At 45.8% G+C, this 17,302-nt stretch overlaps 1 protein-coding gene across 1 annotated transcript; it reads left to right on the top strand.

Annotated features, from left to right (window-relative positions):
- Positions 1-1,048: 1,048 nt before the first annotated feature.
- LOC307234920 (transcription elongation factor SPT6-like) lies at positions 1,049-16,731 on the top strand (the record flags this gene model as incomplete). The annotated part of the gene is made up of 36 exons (XM_080006797.1): positions 1,049-1,151; positions 1,229-1,405; positions 1,493-1,563; positions 2,004-2,193; positions 2,292-2,376; positions 2,458-2,713; positions 3,202-3,303; positions 3,411-3,524; positions 3,646-3,735; positions 3,841-3,983; positions 4,115-4,260; positions 4,348-4,470; positions 4,733-4,862; positions 4,963-5,113; positions 5,514-5,668; positions 6,156-6,348; positions 6,580-6,725; positions 7,054-7,171; positions 7,278-7,354; positions 7,488-7,623; positions 8,256-8,393; positions 9,520-9,687; positions 9,870-9,997; positions 10,417-10,624; positions 11,114-11,261; positions 11,369-11,511; positions 11,611-11,751; positions 11,873-12,068; positions 12,546-12,784; positions 12,878-12,991; positions 13,110-13,234; positions 13,927-14,039; positions 14,142-14,219; positions 14,431-14,609; positions 14,735-14,928; positions 15,617-16,731. 36 exons carry the CDS (start codon positions 1,049-1,051, stop codon positions 15,804-15,806), a joined length of 5,208 nt encoding a protein of 1,735 aa, XP_079862923.1. The 3' UTR covers positions 15,807-16,731.
- Positions 16,732-17,302: the final 571 nt, after the last annotated feature.

Raw genomic sequence — 17,302 nt, 5'->3', positions numbered from 1 at the left:
CTCTCCTGCTCTCGAACCAAACCCGAATCGCCTCCGAGGCTCCGTGGGCGTCGAGCGGGGGGAGAAGCGCCGTCGCGTCCAGCGGGCAAATCGCCGCTACGTTTCCTCCCCCGGTAACTGCGCTTTCTGCCGCTGGGGTTTTATTCTAGCGTTTATTATACTGCGCCGTCCGTGGAGCCAGGCCGTTGACTCTCACGCCGGATTCGGATGCCATTAAACTTGCACAACGCTGTTCTTTACGGAGGAATTCATTTTTTATTTCCACCATCTTTTTTTTTTTTCCTTTTTTTCCCCCCCTTTAATTTAAGGCGGTGGATCTCAATAAGGGGTCCGCGGACCCCGCAAGGGCCCCTCCAGAGCTTCCAAGGGCTCTACTACAAAATGATTGCTGGTTAAAATTGGCTAACTCTCATCCATGTGCCCGTTTCTTGGGGTTATTCATGTACGACTTTGTATGTATGATTTTGTATGATATTACAGTGTTTTGTCATGTATAAACACTTTTATTTCTGCATGATAATGTGCTTTAAATACATTTGGCTTTGAATTTTATGACATTTTCAAATCGTCATTTCAGTCATTTCCCAGACAATAGGACCGTTAGAGAATGTACACTAATGAAATTCTTTTTTAAATCATAGTTTCACTGTTACCTCCCAAGCTATACAGGCAGGTATAGATGGAGGTTTGGACTAAATCATATTGAACAATAAAAATCCAACAATCCAATTCTCGTTGGCTTCCCAGAGACAAAATCTCATCAAAAGGGTTTCATGGCCAAATACGTGTGACATGCAGGGTCCCAGATGTGAAAAAGATTGAGATTCACTGATTTTACGGCGCATGAAATATGCTCATTAGATAAAAAAAAAAAACGACACTACTAATCCAGACCCCTTTAGGGTTATGTACATATTTTGGTATAGTTGAGTATTTTTACGCCCTTAAAAGGGCAATGTAAACACATGGAACATCAGCTGGTAAACGTTGACACTCGTGAAAATACATCTAATGTTTGATCACGCTTTTACCAACAGACCCTGTAATCATGTCCGATTTCATTGAGAGTGAAGCAGAGGAATCTGAGGAGGAGTTATTTGAGGGGCCCGGTGAGCAGAAAAAAGCACAGAAACACAGAGATGCCAACGACGGTAAGATGGAACCGCCATTTGTTTGTCGTCGTTGCCGCGTTCACCGGCAGGAGAACTAACACTTTGCAACCACACAGATGAGGACGACGAGGAGGGGAACGCCGAGGATCAGGACGAGCACGGGAACCTTCGAGGCCTGATCAACGACGACGTGGAAAGGGATGAGGAAGAGGATGGCGACGGCAAGCGGGAGGGAGAGGATGAAGAGGAAAGCGACTCCGGGGAAGAAATTGGGCACCGCAAAAAGAAGCGAAGTCAGTGGCCGCTCGCGCTGGAGCGCATCGCATCAACAGCGCCTCTGACGGCGGCTGATCACTGACGTTTCAATGTCTCCCCCGCAGGTTATGACGACCGCTTGGACGACGACGATATTGATCTCATTGAGGAGAATTTGGGAGTGAAAGTGAAAAGGGTAATTTGATTTTCGTAAGCACTGGATAACGTGTCCACAGGTCCTTAAAAAGTGAAATTCAATTTTAAAAGTAATTAAATAGTCTCAGATTTTTTCATTTCACCATACAGATTTTGTCTTTTTGTCAGAATTAGTGAGCTCCTCTGCATCAATGCCATTTTGGATGTAAAAAAAAGGTAAAATTAGAGCTTTATTTAAACAAAATACTTACCTTCATACTTAAATGCTTCTATATTCACCTATTCTGAATGAACATACAGTGATTCACTTTATTTCAAAATTTATTTCAAAATTTTGCTCAAATTTGCTGTAACAGGTACAAAATAAGTATTATGTTCAACTCACTGAGACCTGCAGGCACAATGATAAACAACATTTCAAAGTTCCAATGTCTCCATTCATCGACAACAACTCCACCCGATGCTCCTCTCCACTTCCAGCAAAAGTTCAGACGCCTACGGGACATGTCCGACGACGAGGACGAGGAGGGGGACGAGGACGTCCGCGGGGCCCACGAGAAGGACATGATCGCGGATGAGATCTTCATGGGGGCCACGGGCCTGGACGACAGCGAGGCCGTGGAGGTGCCGCTCCACCCGGGGGAGGACGAGGATGAAGAGGAGGAGTCTGGTGCGAGGAGCCCCACCGCGCATCACGCCTCGTCGGAACCCACGCGTGTGAACTGTGTGTTGCGGATATCTTCACAAGCTCATGTGTTTCCATTTCAGATATTGATGATTTCATCGTGGATGATGACGGCCAGCCGTTGAAAAAGCCCAAATGGAGGAAAAAGTTGCCTGGATACACGGATGCGTAAGTGACTTTAATCTATTGAATGATAAACAGTAAATTACCATTGAATAGACACTGACCACCAACATCTTTTGTTCCCAGGGCCCTACAGGAGGCTCAGGAGATATTTGGGGGGGACTTTGACTTTGCAGATTTCGACACCGAGACCTACGACGACGTCGAGGATGAGGAGGAGGATGCCGAGGACGAGTCCTGGGAGCGGCCCAAGAAGCAGGCGAAGAAGAGGGCGGGGCGCCGCAGCATCTTTGAGATCTACGAGCCCAGCGAGCTGGAGAGCAGCCACATGACGGACCAGGACAACGAGATCCGCTCCACGGACATGCCCGAGCGGTTCCAGGTGCGGCCGGGGCTCCTTGCACGTCGTCAAAATTTTAGAAATATCGACCTTTTAAAAAATAATAATAATTTAACAGCCAATACTGATTCAGATCTTTCAACCTTTAAGACTTGACTGTTCCATTACCTCCAGACATTTAGTTGGGGTCCTTACAACACAATAGACATATTATCCATTTTTTCTTCTTTAGAAACATAAAAAATTCAATTAATGCAGAAATTCTTTACTTCCCTGGTATATGGCATGTTTTCCATGTATCCCGGTATCGCATTAATGTTTTCTTTATATTCCCTGACACCAGCGTTCTATTTTGATTGGTCAGACAAATCAATGTCGGTGCATCCCTGCTACCTTTGTATTACAATATCCAATGTTTACACATGTGTGGAACAGAAGGATGTTTCCTTTCATGCCGGTAAATGGGTGTTCAAAAATATTCACATTTAATTTGGGCCGTGTGACCCTCGAGTGTGTTTTGCGTGTTGCAGCTGCGCTCCATCCCCGTGAGGCCCGCAGAGGACGACGAGCTGGAGGAGGAGGCTGAGTGGATCTACAGGAACGCCTTCTCCACCCCCACCATCTCCATGCAGGTAGAATGCGTTCCTTACGGCCGCGGTTGAACGTCGACTCGACGTAGCAGGCTTTTTCAAAAATTGGGCAATTCATTTGCGCATTCGACTCTGTTCCATCAAATCAGGAGAACACAGACTATTTGGAAAGAGGCCCGACATCTAATTTTAGCAGGAAGGGTCCCAGTATGATTCAGAAGATCAAAGAGGCCCTGAATTTCATGAGGAACCAGCACTTTGAGGTACCCGCGCCGTGCTCGCCCGCTCACAGAAATGTATTTACGGTAACTTATTCTCATTCCCGGTGGAAAAATAAATCGTCGGAAGTTTAACTTCAAAATGTTTCCGGATGTGCTTCAAAAGGTTCCGTTTATAGCATTCTACAGGAAGGAGTACGTGGAGCCGGAGCTAAATATAAACGACCTGTGGAAGGTTTGGCAGTGGGATGAGAAGGTGATTAAACGACTGTGATGTTTCCGCCGACTTTTCTAACGGGATGGTATCGGGGAACAAAGATGAGAGCGGGGGAACTAACCCAGACTGAAACTGCCCTTCCAGTGGACGCAGCTCAAGAGCCGTAAGCAGAACCTGACCCGGCTCTTCCACCGGATGCAGGCCTTCCAGTTCGAGCTGATATCCGCCGACCCGGACAAGCCGCTGTCCGACGGCGTCCGTCCGCTGGACACCGCCGATTTGGAGAGGTGCGGTGCCCGGTTCCTTTTTTTTCAACGGGGCGCGTTCGTTACGGCAGACGGTTCCGGGTTTGGATGTGGCTTTATTAAAATGTGGCCCTGTCTTATCGTGTTTGTGAACTTTAAAAAAAAAATGAAAGGTTGAAGAACGTCCAGTCCGGCGACGAACTCAGCGACGTCTACAACCATTTCCTCCTGTACTACGGCCGAGACATCCCCAAGATGCAGAACGCGTCCAAGTCCAAAACCAAGAACCTTAAAAAAGTCAAAGAAGTCGATGAGGACAGTAGGTCGTGATGCTACGTTCTGAGTCCCGACCATTTATTTTTTATTTTTTCCGCACGCAGTGAAAAGTCGTGCGTTGTATTCGCAGGGGACGCGGAGGCGGAGGAACCCGAGCCGGAGGAGGAGGAGGGAGAGCAGCAGCTTAAAGGGCCCGACCTGAAGCTGGCGTCTCGCAGGGACATGTACACCATCTGCCAGAGCACTGGACTGGGTGAGTGCCGCTCCGGAGCTGTCCACCAGATGTCACAGTTATCTGTGTTCAGAGGCACTGGAAATACTTTTTTATTTATTTATTTGTTTTCTTAACACTCCACCATTTTCTGCCCAGCTCCTGGAACCCATTATAAAGAAAAATGTCAACAACTTTGCGACGAACATCGCTCTTTTTACTTAAATGTCATGCCGGGTGGAGCTTTGTAGCCTCAGCGTGATGTGAACACAATTTCCCCCTCTCTCTGGTATTGTTCTGCCAGATGGCCTGGCCAAGAAGTTTGGACTGACTCCAGAGCAGTTTGGGGAGAACTTGCGTGACAGCTACCAGCGGCATGAGACAGAGCAGTTCCCCGCCGAGCCTCTGGAGCTGGCCAAGGACTACGTCTGCAGGTCCGTCGAGCGGGGCGTCTCGTCACGCGGCCGGCGCTCCCCCCGTCGAGCCTACTAACGCTACAGTGGAACGTTGCGTCCCTGCTTTGTCTGTGTCCAGCCAGTTCAGTACGGCCGAGGCGGTGCTGGAGGGAACGCGCTACATGGTGGCCATGCAGATCGCCCGCGAGCCGCTGGTGAGACACGTGCTGAGGCAGACATTCCAGGAGAGGGCCAAGATCAACATCAAACCCGCCAAGAAAGGCAAAAAGGTGCGCCGGGGCGGGGAATATTTTAATTTCGGTTCCATAATCACAAGTAGTCAGGCCGGCGTGGAGTGTTTATATCGCGTCAACAACGGTGTTCAGCGGCGACCTGCAGCCTCCTGGTGGGCACACACGCTCTCTCCTCACATTAGGATCATGCTCCTAAAAAGAGGATTCTCAGCGATCACAAACACATTTTCAGATGAACAATTTGAAACCTACGTGGTGTGTGAGGTCACTTTGGATATGGAACCTCTGAGATTAAACAGTATCTGTCTATGATGAAATCTGGGGAAAACAATACGCTCGGTAGGTCGTGAGACAGGGACGACCTCAAGCTCCTCTTTTGCGAGATCTAAATTCCAGGTCTCAGTCTTGTCGTTTCCTGTTCAATCTGCTCTGGCAGGATATCGATGAGGCTCATTACGGCTACTCCTTCAAGTACCTGAAGAACAAACCGGTGAAGGAGCTGAACGGGGAGCAGTTCCTGAAGATGTGTCAGGCCGAGGAGGAGGGATTAGTCACCATCAGCATTTGCATTGATCTGCTAGGAGTGAAGGGGTGAGACATGCAACGAATGTAACTTTAATCCGGGTTGGTAGACGTGATGTGGATCGGAACCGCCCTGCCACATTTCTTAAGAGGCGACATTGAGTCACTCTGTGAAGGGCAGTACGCGCCTACATCTCAGCTGCCAATTTTAACACAATTTTGTCTCGTTTTGGAAATGAAGGTTTGCCATCGCCATTAACGCAAACTTTGAGGAAAAACTTTGAAAAAAACAAACAAAAAAAGCAACTTTTTTTTTTTCTTTAAAAACAAAAAAAATCATGGATCAGAGACTTTAATGAAGATACAGACACAAAATATGCACATTACCATACCTTGCCAGAAGCTCTTTCTTCATACATTTTTTTATTATTTAACTTAACTACTTGGTACGATTAATATTAATATGTTTAACTTCCTCACTTATGTGAAATTGCTGCGCTGACATGCGACCCTAACTGCGCCCCCCTTTCACCCTTCGTGTGCCTTCACCCGGTAGCTATGGAGACCAGACGTACTTCGAGGAGATCAAGCAGTTTTACTACAGAGACGAGTTCAGCCACCAGGTCCAGGAGTGGAACCGGCAGCGCACCCTGGCCATCGAGCATTCCCTCAAGCATTTCCTCTACCCGCAGATGGCCAAAGAGCTGAAGAACAAGCTGGTTGCCGAGGCGAAGGAAAACATTATCAAAGTATGTGCACATCCTCTGAAGAAACATCACGTGTCACTATCATGTATCCGCCACAGCAAGCTCCACTAGCTTCTCTCGATTGTGCTTTTTGTTCCTGGTAATTTCTTCACGGTGGCGTTGATCACTTCTTTTCTCATTTTGGCATCGACTCTCCGAAAGCAGGCGGCTCAGACAATTGATGTATGTTGAGCCCACAGTGTTGAGTGATAGCGGCTGCCACCCCTCCCCCAGGCCTGCAGCAGGAAGCTGTATAACTGCCTGAAGGTGGCGCCCTATCGGCCCGACCAGCAAGTGGAGGAGGAGGAGGACGAGGAGCTGACGGCCGAGGCCCAGGGCAAGGGCATCCGTGTCCTGGGCGTGGCCTTCGCGTCCAGCAGGTCTGTTCTGCCCGACCGGTGTCCCATCGATATCAAAGAGCTGCTACGTTAAATACTTATATTCAATTAGCACCCAGATACAGTGTACTATACTGCACGCCTATCCAAGTCGGACGGGTGTCCTTCGTTCCATTTGTGGTGGTATCTGAGGAAAGGCACCGTCAAACTGTCCTTTGAATATGATACAGTAATACCTGACGACGAAGAGATGCCTGTACAAAAAAAAAACACGACTTAACTCTGCCTCAGACTCTGTGGTCCCTATTTTTTTTCAACTAGTCCAGTATCGAATAATAACGCGCTTCCATGGCTCCGCGTCCCCCTTCAGAGACACGCCCGTGTTCTGCGCCTTGGTGAACAGCGACGGGGAGATGGGAGACTTCCTCCGGCTCCCGTACTTCCTGAAGAGGAGGAACGCGTGGAGAGAGGAGGAGAGGGAGAGGAAGGTGGTGCATTCCAAACCTCGTAATCCAGGCGCCCGCGTGCACGCCGCGTTGGAGTCAGGCGAGGTTACTAACGCGGCGTCTCCTTTTCTGGAAACCCATCTTTCAGCTCCAAGACATCGAAAGCCTGAAGAAGTTCCTGAACACCAAGAAGCCTCACATCATTGCGGTCGCTGGAGAGAACCGGTCGGTTACCCTGTTGGCGTCCGCTTTTTACCCTTTCCTTTGACGTATTTAACGATTCACTTTCCCCTAAATTAAACGTTAGAGATGAAACGGCGGTGGCCCGTGTCTTTACATGTGCTGTTCTGGAACCCAGGGACGCCCAGCTGGTGATGGAGGACATCAAGCGCACCGTCGGCGAGCTGGAGCAGGAGTCCTCCTTCCCCTCCATCGCAGTGGAACTGGTCGACAATGAGCTGGGCATCCTGTACATGAACAGCAAGAAGTCAGAGGTAGGTCCGACACCGCCCTTGGTATGTCAACCAACCTCAGCCTTAAAAACACAGAACTGAATCCACACAAAATATCTCAGGGCCGTACCTCCCCTTCATCTCTTTCACTTCTTTTGTTCCTCTCAATTCAAGTTGATTGAACTTTATTGGCATGTACATAAGTGTTGTCAAAGTATTTAAACTTCATAAAATAATCATAATTATCATAATAATCATGCAAATGATCCTACACGTATTATTTGTAATTAAGTAAATTCGGCTCTGGTACCTTTTTTCGACATGTTTAAGAGAGATCTTCCTAGGAACTAAGCAAGTGTCATTTTCTTTATCCCTGCTGTAGCTCACACCATGTACAGGTTCTTCAGCAGGTTCTAAATCTCTTTTCAGCTGAGTACCCCCTTCACTGGCATTAGGAGCAAAAGAAAAAAGACAATTAACATGAATTATGTGCTGTACATAATGACATGTGTCATGTGTGTTTGTGTTTTTCATATATAACCAATATTTTTTTTGACGCATTGTTTTACATTACTACAACACCCCCTGGAGTACCCCAAAGAACCCCTAGGCGTATGAGTACCCCCGTTGCTCTAGATAGCTGCTCTAGATAGATGTGTCTGTGGGTTTTCCAGGCAGATTTTCGGGACTACCCTCCTCTGCTGAGACAAGCCGTGTCCGTGGCCCGGAAGCTGCAGGATCCTCTGGTGGAGTTTGCTCAGGTCTGCAGCAGCGACGACGACATCCTCTGCCTGAAGCTGCACCCGCTTCAGGTAACCACATACTTAAAACCTAGAACATAATAGTCATTTTAAACACATGCATGGATGCATATGTGTTTGAAGTATTTTAAATATTGATCAATCTTCAGTGTTTTTAATGTACAAATCAGAATTACAAGTTTTTGTTATTTTGCAGTTATTTCACAAGAACTTCGATAAGCAGATAATCTTTACATGCTGTGATAGAATAACTATATCATGCAATAATATTATTACCACAATATAACTTCAATCCATTCTTTTCAACTTAAACTTTTTTCTTTTACTTTTTGGCTTACTTTATATTTAGTGATGTCTATTTTGTACAGTGTATGGTATGATGCTTGGTATTTTGTCTTTTTTTGTAAATTACTACTTTTATTACGTATTTTTTTCTATTACTCCTTCTTACATTATTGCGATTGCACAAGGATCAAGCGTTTCTTTACTGGTGTCACTTTCTGTCATGCTATGCAGATAACAATAAACTTTAATACTTTGTGGTTACAGAATGACATGCATGATACAATGGCATGTAAGAACATATGAAATGTGAAAATATTTATCAATAAATACATATTCAATCATGATGATATGAAATGAATACATATGAAAATTAAAGAAATACTAGTTAAATACAGTTTGCCAGAGCACTTTATGATTTATTGCTGTCGAAACACGTCATTATCTTCTTTACTGGAATGTAGGTCGGCTGTCAGAGAGCAACATGGCCCCCGTTTGTGTCCAAATAATTGCTTCAAAAATAACCCTTTTATCTTACACCTGCCTTGAAACTGAGATCAACACACACACCGCCTAACTTACTCACATCAATATTTGAGACGTTGGAAACCCCCATTTTAATACTGATTTAAGGGAAAACAGCATTTGTTTTTTCTTTGCCCCATATAAATACAACGCAATGCGCAGTACTTTGCAGCATCAACAACTCATTCACAAAGAGTTTTATTGTGTGACCTCAAAGGTTGTTTCATGTTTGTGTTTGTTGAAATGTAATTGTTTTATTACATTTTGCTGTTTTGTAATCGGAGCACTGCTCTCAGCGGAGCCTCCCTGTAGAAATAAAAGTTAACAAACGATATCAGGGTTCTCACCGTCCTCTAACTTGTCCACTTAGGACCACGTGGTGAAGGAGGACCTCCTGAACGCTCTCCAGTGTGAGTTCATCAACCGGGTCAACGAGGTGGGCGTGGATGTGAACCGCGCCCTGGCTCATCCCTTCACCCAGAGTCTGGTCCAGTACATCTGTGGTCTGGGAGCCAGGAAGGGATCCCATCTTCTCAAGGTGAGACTCCCAGGCCGTGATTTCTCTTATCAAACATCTCTTTCTTTATCATTTAGAATCCGTTTTCGTCATATCCCATCCATTTTTTTTAATCCCCTAATTCCCAGATTATATTTCAATGTAATTTTTCAGGTTTACTCATGGAAATATTAATTACGATTTTCTCTCTCTCTGGGTTCCAGATCCTGAAGCAGAACAACACCCGTTTAGAAAATCGCACTCAGTTGGTCACGATGTGCCACATGGGCCCCAAAGTCTTCATTAATTGCGCTGGGTTCATTAAGATCGACACGACTTCACTCGGAGACAGGTACGACGCGGAACCCCGTATTCGCCCCAAGCGGAGAAATTAAGTTATTTTTCTTATGACAATAAATTAATCTTGTCAATAATAATAAATTAATCTAAATTAATCTCTAATATGTTCTCAGTTCTCAGTATCTCAGTCATCATTGTAGATTTTTAAGATTTAAAATTTCTCCATTTTTAATTTGATTTGTTGTGTCTGTTTCTACTGTAAAAAAAAACAAAAACAGCTCTTTGTAATGTTGTGTGAAAAGTGGTACACAAATAAAGATGTCACGACTTATTGAGAATCTACAGCGTAAAACTCTCTTTATGTTGATAAGAGGTGGATATTTACTGTGGCAGATTTATCTGTTTTATCTGGGTTTTTAAAATGATCTTTCGCTGCTTATCATTTGATTCATGCAAATTGTCTCCCTGTAGCACCGACTCCTACATCGAGGTCCTGGACGGTTCTCGGGTTCACCCAGAGACGTACGAGTGGGCGCGCAAGATGGCGGTGGACGCCCTGGAGTACGACGAGTCGGCGGAGGACGCCAACCCCGCCGGGGCGCTGGAGGAAATCCTGGAAAACCCGGAGCGGCTCAAGGACCTGGACCTGGACGCCTTTGCTGAGGAGCTGGAGAGACAGGTCGGTGGGAGAGAATGTAAAGTTTGTTTATTAAAGGACCAGTGATGAGTGTCATAAGTTTTGAGTTTTAGCCTGTTTACCAGTCCGCACACACATTTTACCCCTGACCATTTCACTGATGATAGCTCAGATTTACAGATTTTATGGATATTGTGTCTATTTTGGGGTTTTCGCGATTTTTGTAGGTACTTAACGTTGCTGCATTTTATATGTGTTGATTCCATGGTAAAACAATGGTGCTTTTACCTTGTCAAATGTAATTCCAAATGTAATAACTGACAAATTACGTGACCATAGTACCATTGGGAGATGATTTAAAGGTTGGTTTTCACCATGTAGTTTGAATAAAAAATATATTTTTTTAAAGTGAGTTATCATCAGAAAAATGGATCGGGGTAATGTCAAACGTGAGTGCCGGCTAGGATTCACACTAAAATTCAATTTGACCCTTAAATCTATTTCATTTGACTCTCTTTGTGTCACCTACAGGGCTACGGAAATAAGGGAATAACCTTGTACGACATCCGTGCTGAGCTGAGTTGCAGATACAAGGATTTGAGATCCTCCTACAGAAGCCCCAACACGGAGGAGATTTTCAACCTGCTCACCAAGGAGACACCGGAGACCTTCTACATCGGTAACGACTGCATCCGAACCCTAGAGCCTTCCATATTTACCTCATGGGAATATTCGGGTTCCAGTTCCAGAGCTGTGCATTCACCCTCCGGGAACGATCCCCTGCAGGTAAACTGGTGACCAGTGTGGTGACCGGGATTGCTCACCGGCGCCCCCAGGGCGAGAGTTATGACCAAGCTATCAGGAACGATGAGACCGGCCTGTGGCAGTGCCCCTTCTGCCACCAGGACAACTTCCCCGAACTCAGCGAGGTGAGGAACACCAACGAGCACCAGCGGCGCGTGCTTTTATTTGCCGACGATGTTAACCTATGAGTGCACGTCTGTGCCGTCTGTTTTCCCCTCGTGCAGGTGTGGAATCATTTTGACAGCGGCTCCTGTCCGGGTCAAGCCATCGGCGTGCGCTGTCGCCTGGACAACGGAGTCACCGGCTTCGTCCCCACCAAGTTCCTGAGCGACAAAATAGTCAAGCACCCCGAGGAAAGAGTCAAGGTTGTGTTGTGTTTTCCAGTAATCGACGTTTCCACGCATGCAGCTTTCTGTTTTCGTGACCAGCAGGGGTCACCCAAAAAAACCCACATCCCTCTGGGTAACTTGGCTCTCGCGGCTGCAGGTGGGGATGACTGTGCACTGCAGAATCATGAAGATCGACATCGAGAAGCTGAGCGTGGACCTGACCTGTCGCACGTCCGACTTGTCCGACAAGAACAACGACTGGAAGCTTCCCAAAGACACCTACTACGACTTTGACGCCGAGTCCGAGGACCTGAAGAAGGAGCAGGACGCCAAGATGAAGCAGCAGAGAACAAGTTGGTAGCAAGGAACACAGATTTTCAGTACTTTTTGAGCGATGTGACTTCTTGTTTCTGGTCTGTTACGTGAGCACGGATGCAGTCAAAAAAGAGCTGATTTTGCTAAAAATACAACCAGTTACATTTACCAAAACTGTCTGACTATTACATGAAAATTACTATTACTCGAAAAGGAGACTTGCCATCTTTAGGGCATAAAACTTTGCACGGCATTTACAGTAAGCACAGTGAGAAGCTGCAACAGAGTGGTAAGTTTCCCAATAGTAAAGAGTTCAGCATGGTTGTGCTAAGAACAGGTATAAATGATGGGAACCAACATATTCATCCTGGGTTTAAAAATGGCAGATCTATCCTTTGAGATTGAAAAGTAAAAGAAAATAACTGCAAATCAGTTCTGGATCAATCTTAAAATTTTGCACATACTCTGCGGAGGTTTTTATTACTTACTGTTTTGATCTTCCCTTCGCTCTCTAGCGTACATAAAGAGAGTGATCGCCCACCCGTCGTTCCACAATATCAACTTCAAGCAGGCGGAGAAGATGATGGAGTCCATGGACCAGGGAGACCTCATCATCCGACCGAGCAGCAAAGGTGAGAACCACCTGACGGTGACCTGGAAGGTGGCGGAAGGGATTTACCAGCACATCGACGTGAGGGAGGAGGGCAAGGAGAACGCCTTCAGCCTGGGACACACCCTCTGGATCAACAACGAGGTGAGAGTGTCAACATGTGTTTTACATCGCTTGCCGCCTGACTTTCACGTTATTACTTATTCTGTTTATCTTCACTCACCTCATTTTCCTCAGGAATTTGAGGATCTAGACGAAATCACTGCCCGGCACGTTCAACCCATGGCTGCATTCTCCCGGGACCTGCTCGGTCACAAATACTTTCAAGAATGCAGCGGGGGCGACAGAAAGGGAGTAATATATAGATTGATAGTATAGATAGCATAGTAAAAAAAAAATGGAAACCAACGTCAGCTTTTTATACAATTTTTCCTCAACAATCATCGAATGCTGTTTTTGCGAATTACAGAAGATGGAGGAGGTCCTGGTGAAAAGCAAGAAGGAGAAGCCCACCTTCATACCGTACTACGTGTCCGCCTGCAAGGAGTTGCCGGGGAAGTTTCTGCTTGGTTACCAGCCCCGAGGAAAACCTAGGTCAGGGGTGCACTGGCGACCGCCGCTCCGCTGCTTTTGTGATGCTAATGATCAGCCGCTCACACCGAGAATTTATTTGCATACATACTGTACGGAAGCCAGGGATGCGCTCGGCACCGTTTCAGCGAGGCTGCACTTGGCGGCCTGAAGGATCTTCTCTTGTGGCGGACAAGGGGAGGGGGGGTTGAATGACAGGACCAAGCGGAAGGAATGAAGGATGCTCTGTGTTACTCACTCGCTTAGAGGGGAAAAACCCGATTACTGGTCATGTAGAAAGGCACGGGCAGGAGCGTTAACCCTTAATGCGGCCCCATCAGCGGGGAATTGCGTTGTGAGTTTTTAAAATGTTTCATTTTTAAACGTGAAGCCGGAAAAATACGCAGCCTTGAAATGTAACTTTTTTCATGATTCTACTCTGAAGCCATTGACATCCGAGATCCATCGTGACAATCTCATAATATTGACTGTGATGGACCTGTGGGGCGCTGGTGTTAAGAGTTCACAGCCGCTTTTATTTTGGGACCGTGTTTCAAAATAAAAGCGCAGCATTAGAAATGTGGCACAGGCCATCGTGTTTTTTGAGGGGGGTGGGATTGCATTTTTCTTGCAGGTATTCTCACCCACAACAAAACAAATGAAGCTACTTCAAAACTCTGCATACCCCTAACGCACTTTTGAAATCTTTTTGACAGGATTGAATTTGTGACCATCACACCGGAGGGATTCAGATACAGATCACAGATTTTCCCCACGGTCAACGGCCTGTTCCGCTGGTTTAAGGACCACTACCAGGAGCCGGTGCCAGGTCTGTGCATGTCCGTGCTGTGAATGGATCTCAGTGAAACAAACTGCCTCGGGTCAAAGTTTGTGTAATAATGAGGCACTTTCCTCTGCTTCTCCCGAACAGGAATCACTCCCAGCAGCAGCAGCAGAGCTCGTACTCCTGCGTCCATCAATGCCACGCCGGCCAATATTAACATTGCGGGCAAGTTTCTCCCAATCAATACAATACAAGCATTTTTCTATATTCATAAGGAGAATAGATCCTTAGATTATTTCATCTAATGAGGTGAGACCTCATTAGGGTTGTTTACCACGGTTTGTGTATCTGCGTGTGTGTGTGTGTGTGTGTGTGTGTGTGTGTGTGTGTGTGTATGTGTGTGCCTGTCTGTGCGCGTGCGCTTTGTCCCATTCAGACCTGACCAGAGCAGTCAGCGCCCTGCCCCCGAACATGACCTCTCAGATGTTCAATGCCATCGCCGCGGTAACGGGCCAGGGTCAGAACCCTAACGCGACCCCTGCCCAGTGGGCGTCCAGCCAGTACGCCTACAGCGGGGGCAGCACCGGGGGAGGGGGCAGCAGCAGCGCCTATCACGTACGAGTGGAGCGTCCCTCCGTCCCTGCGCTGGACCTCAATCTTCTTCCCAATCCGGAGTTTTTTCCTAAACCGGCTAAACCCTCCATCTTGTTTTTTTTTTTTGTTTTTTTTTCATACCTCAGGTGTTTGCCACGCCCGCCCAGCAGCCCCTCGCCACGCCCCTGCTGACGCCCAGCTACTCCTATGCCACGCCCAGCCAGCCGCAGAGCGTCACCACGCCCCAGTATCCCAGCAGCACGCCACAGTCGTCGCACGGACGCCGGCCTTCGTCCTCCACGCCGTCCTCCTCGTCGCGCCACAGGACGCCGCAGTTGCAGTCAGGCCAAGTCAAGTAAGTCGCTTGGGAATTCCAGACAAGCCCGCCTGAAAATGTCCACCCAACGGGAATGGAAGAAATTCCCAGAACACAATCAAATCTATCCATTTACCCTCACTACTTTGCTGAATATGTATTGTATGGTGTCATTTTATTCCATACCTTTCACGTTCATTATTATTACTTTTTTACACTTATTACATTACACACTAATACATACTACTTACTACATACGCACTTTTTCATATTATTTAGTGCTGGATAGTTTGTAGACTGACAGACAGACAGACAGACAGACAGACAGACAGACAGACAGATAGATAGATAGCTTGATCAATAGATTAATAGATATAATACAATAACAGAAAAACAATAAATACTTTTAAATAATAAAAAAGAAACAGGAAATATTTGGTCATATACAATAACTTATTAAAAAACGCAACAGTGAACCAGAAAGAAAAACCTTAAGATAAGAAATAAATTGTAATGTAAAATAAACCCGGTGATAAACATTAAATATAAGCCTCAAATAATTGAGAAAAACAATATAAAAATAGACCTGGGAACGTAAACAGTAAATAGAATGTTGGCAATAAACCAAAAAAAATGACGCCTAACCCGAAACTTCAATTTTTTTGTCTTCTTCTCTGCATTGCCTGGGATTTCCACTTGTCGTAACGCTCAGGGCAACGTCGCACACGGCGGTGGACTGGGGCAAGATGGCCGAGCAGTGGCTGCAGGAGAAGGAGGCGGAGCGGCGGAAGCAGCGGCCGGGCAGGATGACGCCGCGCCCCTCGCCCAGCCCCATGATCGAGAGCACGCCCATGTCCATCACTGGCGACGCCACGCCGCTGCTGGACGAGACGGATCGATAGGGTTGAGAGCGCCTAAAACCAAGAAGGCCACCAAGGGAAGCACACACCCACACACCAACTGTTGCAATTTTAGGGATATGTCCATCGATATTTGCTTGTTTCTATCAAGGATGGGTCCAAACAGATAAGACATTTGTCAGACGTTTTGCTCATGTTTTACATGCCCGACCAGTGACGTTGAAAAACAATAATCACAGCCAATCAGGCGTATTACCCACAGTGTTATGGAATCCGAGTTCTGAAATATATGTATATACTCCAGTGGGCTTTTGGACAGCGCACCTTCCAGAACTTTAAAGACGCATTCAGCGATATTTCTGCTACTCCCTGTAATGTGAAGGAATGTTTGTTTACACCGATTGTTGTTTTCCTTGAATTTTGCGTAACGCAGCTTATTTGTAAAAAGAAAAACACACCGTTGTAGATCCGCTCGATTTACCGTCCAGCCGCATCCGTTCATTGTAGACGCGTTTTTTTACTCAAACGGGAGGCGGGGGAACAAACGGAGACACAGGTGGAGAGCGGTGTGTGCTCTCCGGTTCTACCACGAGCGCGTCCACTTTATCCGCCGTCCTTTCGGAATAATAAGCTTTTGTTTACCAACATAGAATTATGAAATGAATCATTACTCTCATTAGAGAATATAACCTGAAGAGAAACGATATACTTCATTTGTCAATGCCTATGTTAGTACTGTATGTGTAAGATGGAACATATATCGACCAGGTAATTACTGAAGGAAAAATAAACTTTTCGGATCTGTTTCGTCTTAAAACAGGTTAAAAAATGAATACGCTCGGTACTGATGGACGGTTTTGCAGTATTTGCATATTTGCAGTCAGCGTTGTAAGATGAACAGTGTGTATTTTAGGAGGTTACTGTTGGGAAGTATTAACAATATCTGCATAAACACTTTTAATAATTATTTGTTTTTTAATTTAAATGTTGTATAACTGTTTCTCCACTTCCATAAACACTACGACTAGATGAGCCGAAATGAGACTGAAGAATGGTCACAAAGGGACTCAGTAGAAACAGTTTAATCCTTAATTAACCCTAAAAAAAGACAGAAAAGTGTTAAAAAAACCATTTTCCTTTTCATGAGGCTTTCATACGTATGTTAGATTTCATGATGAGTCTTGATGATACAAAAATGTTGCTCTTTACATATATGCAAATACTAGTTGCTCCTCTTTGTCAACATATTTCAATGTCCTAATAAGAGGTTGTTTTTTTTCCTTGTTTCACAACTGTACATTTGCACAAACGTAATCAAAAGGTTAAATGTCACTACATAGCCGGTAATAACCCTCCTTTTGTACCATTCAGTAAAAAGAGCAAATATATCATGCATGCCTCGTCTGAATCAGACTTAAAAGTTCCAATGCATGCTTTACAAATTAGAACAAATCAGGCACTTTATTTGGTGGTAATTTGTATTGTTTAATTTTGGTTTTCGCCTTAGTTCTGTCCAGCGTCTTTCTACAAAAAGCTGA

The sequence above is a fragment of the Zeus faber genome, assembly GCF_960531495.2.
Source record: "Zeus faber genome assembly, chromosome: 9".
Lineage (NCBI taxonomy): Eukaryota > Metazoa > Chordata > Actinopteri > Zeiformes > Zeidae > Zeus > Zeus faber.
This window is presented reverse-complemented; position numbering and strand designations above follow the sequence as displayed.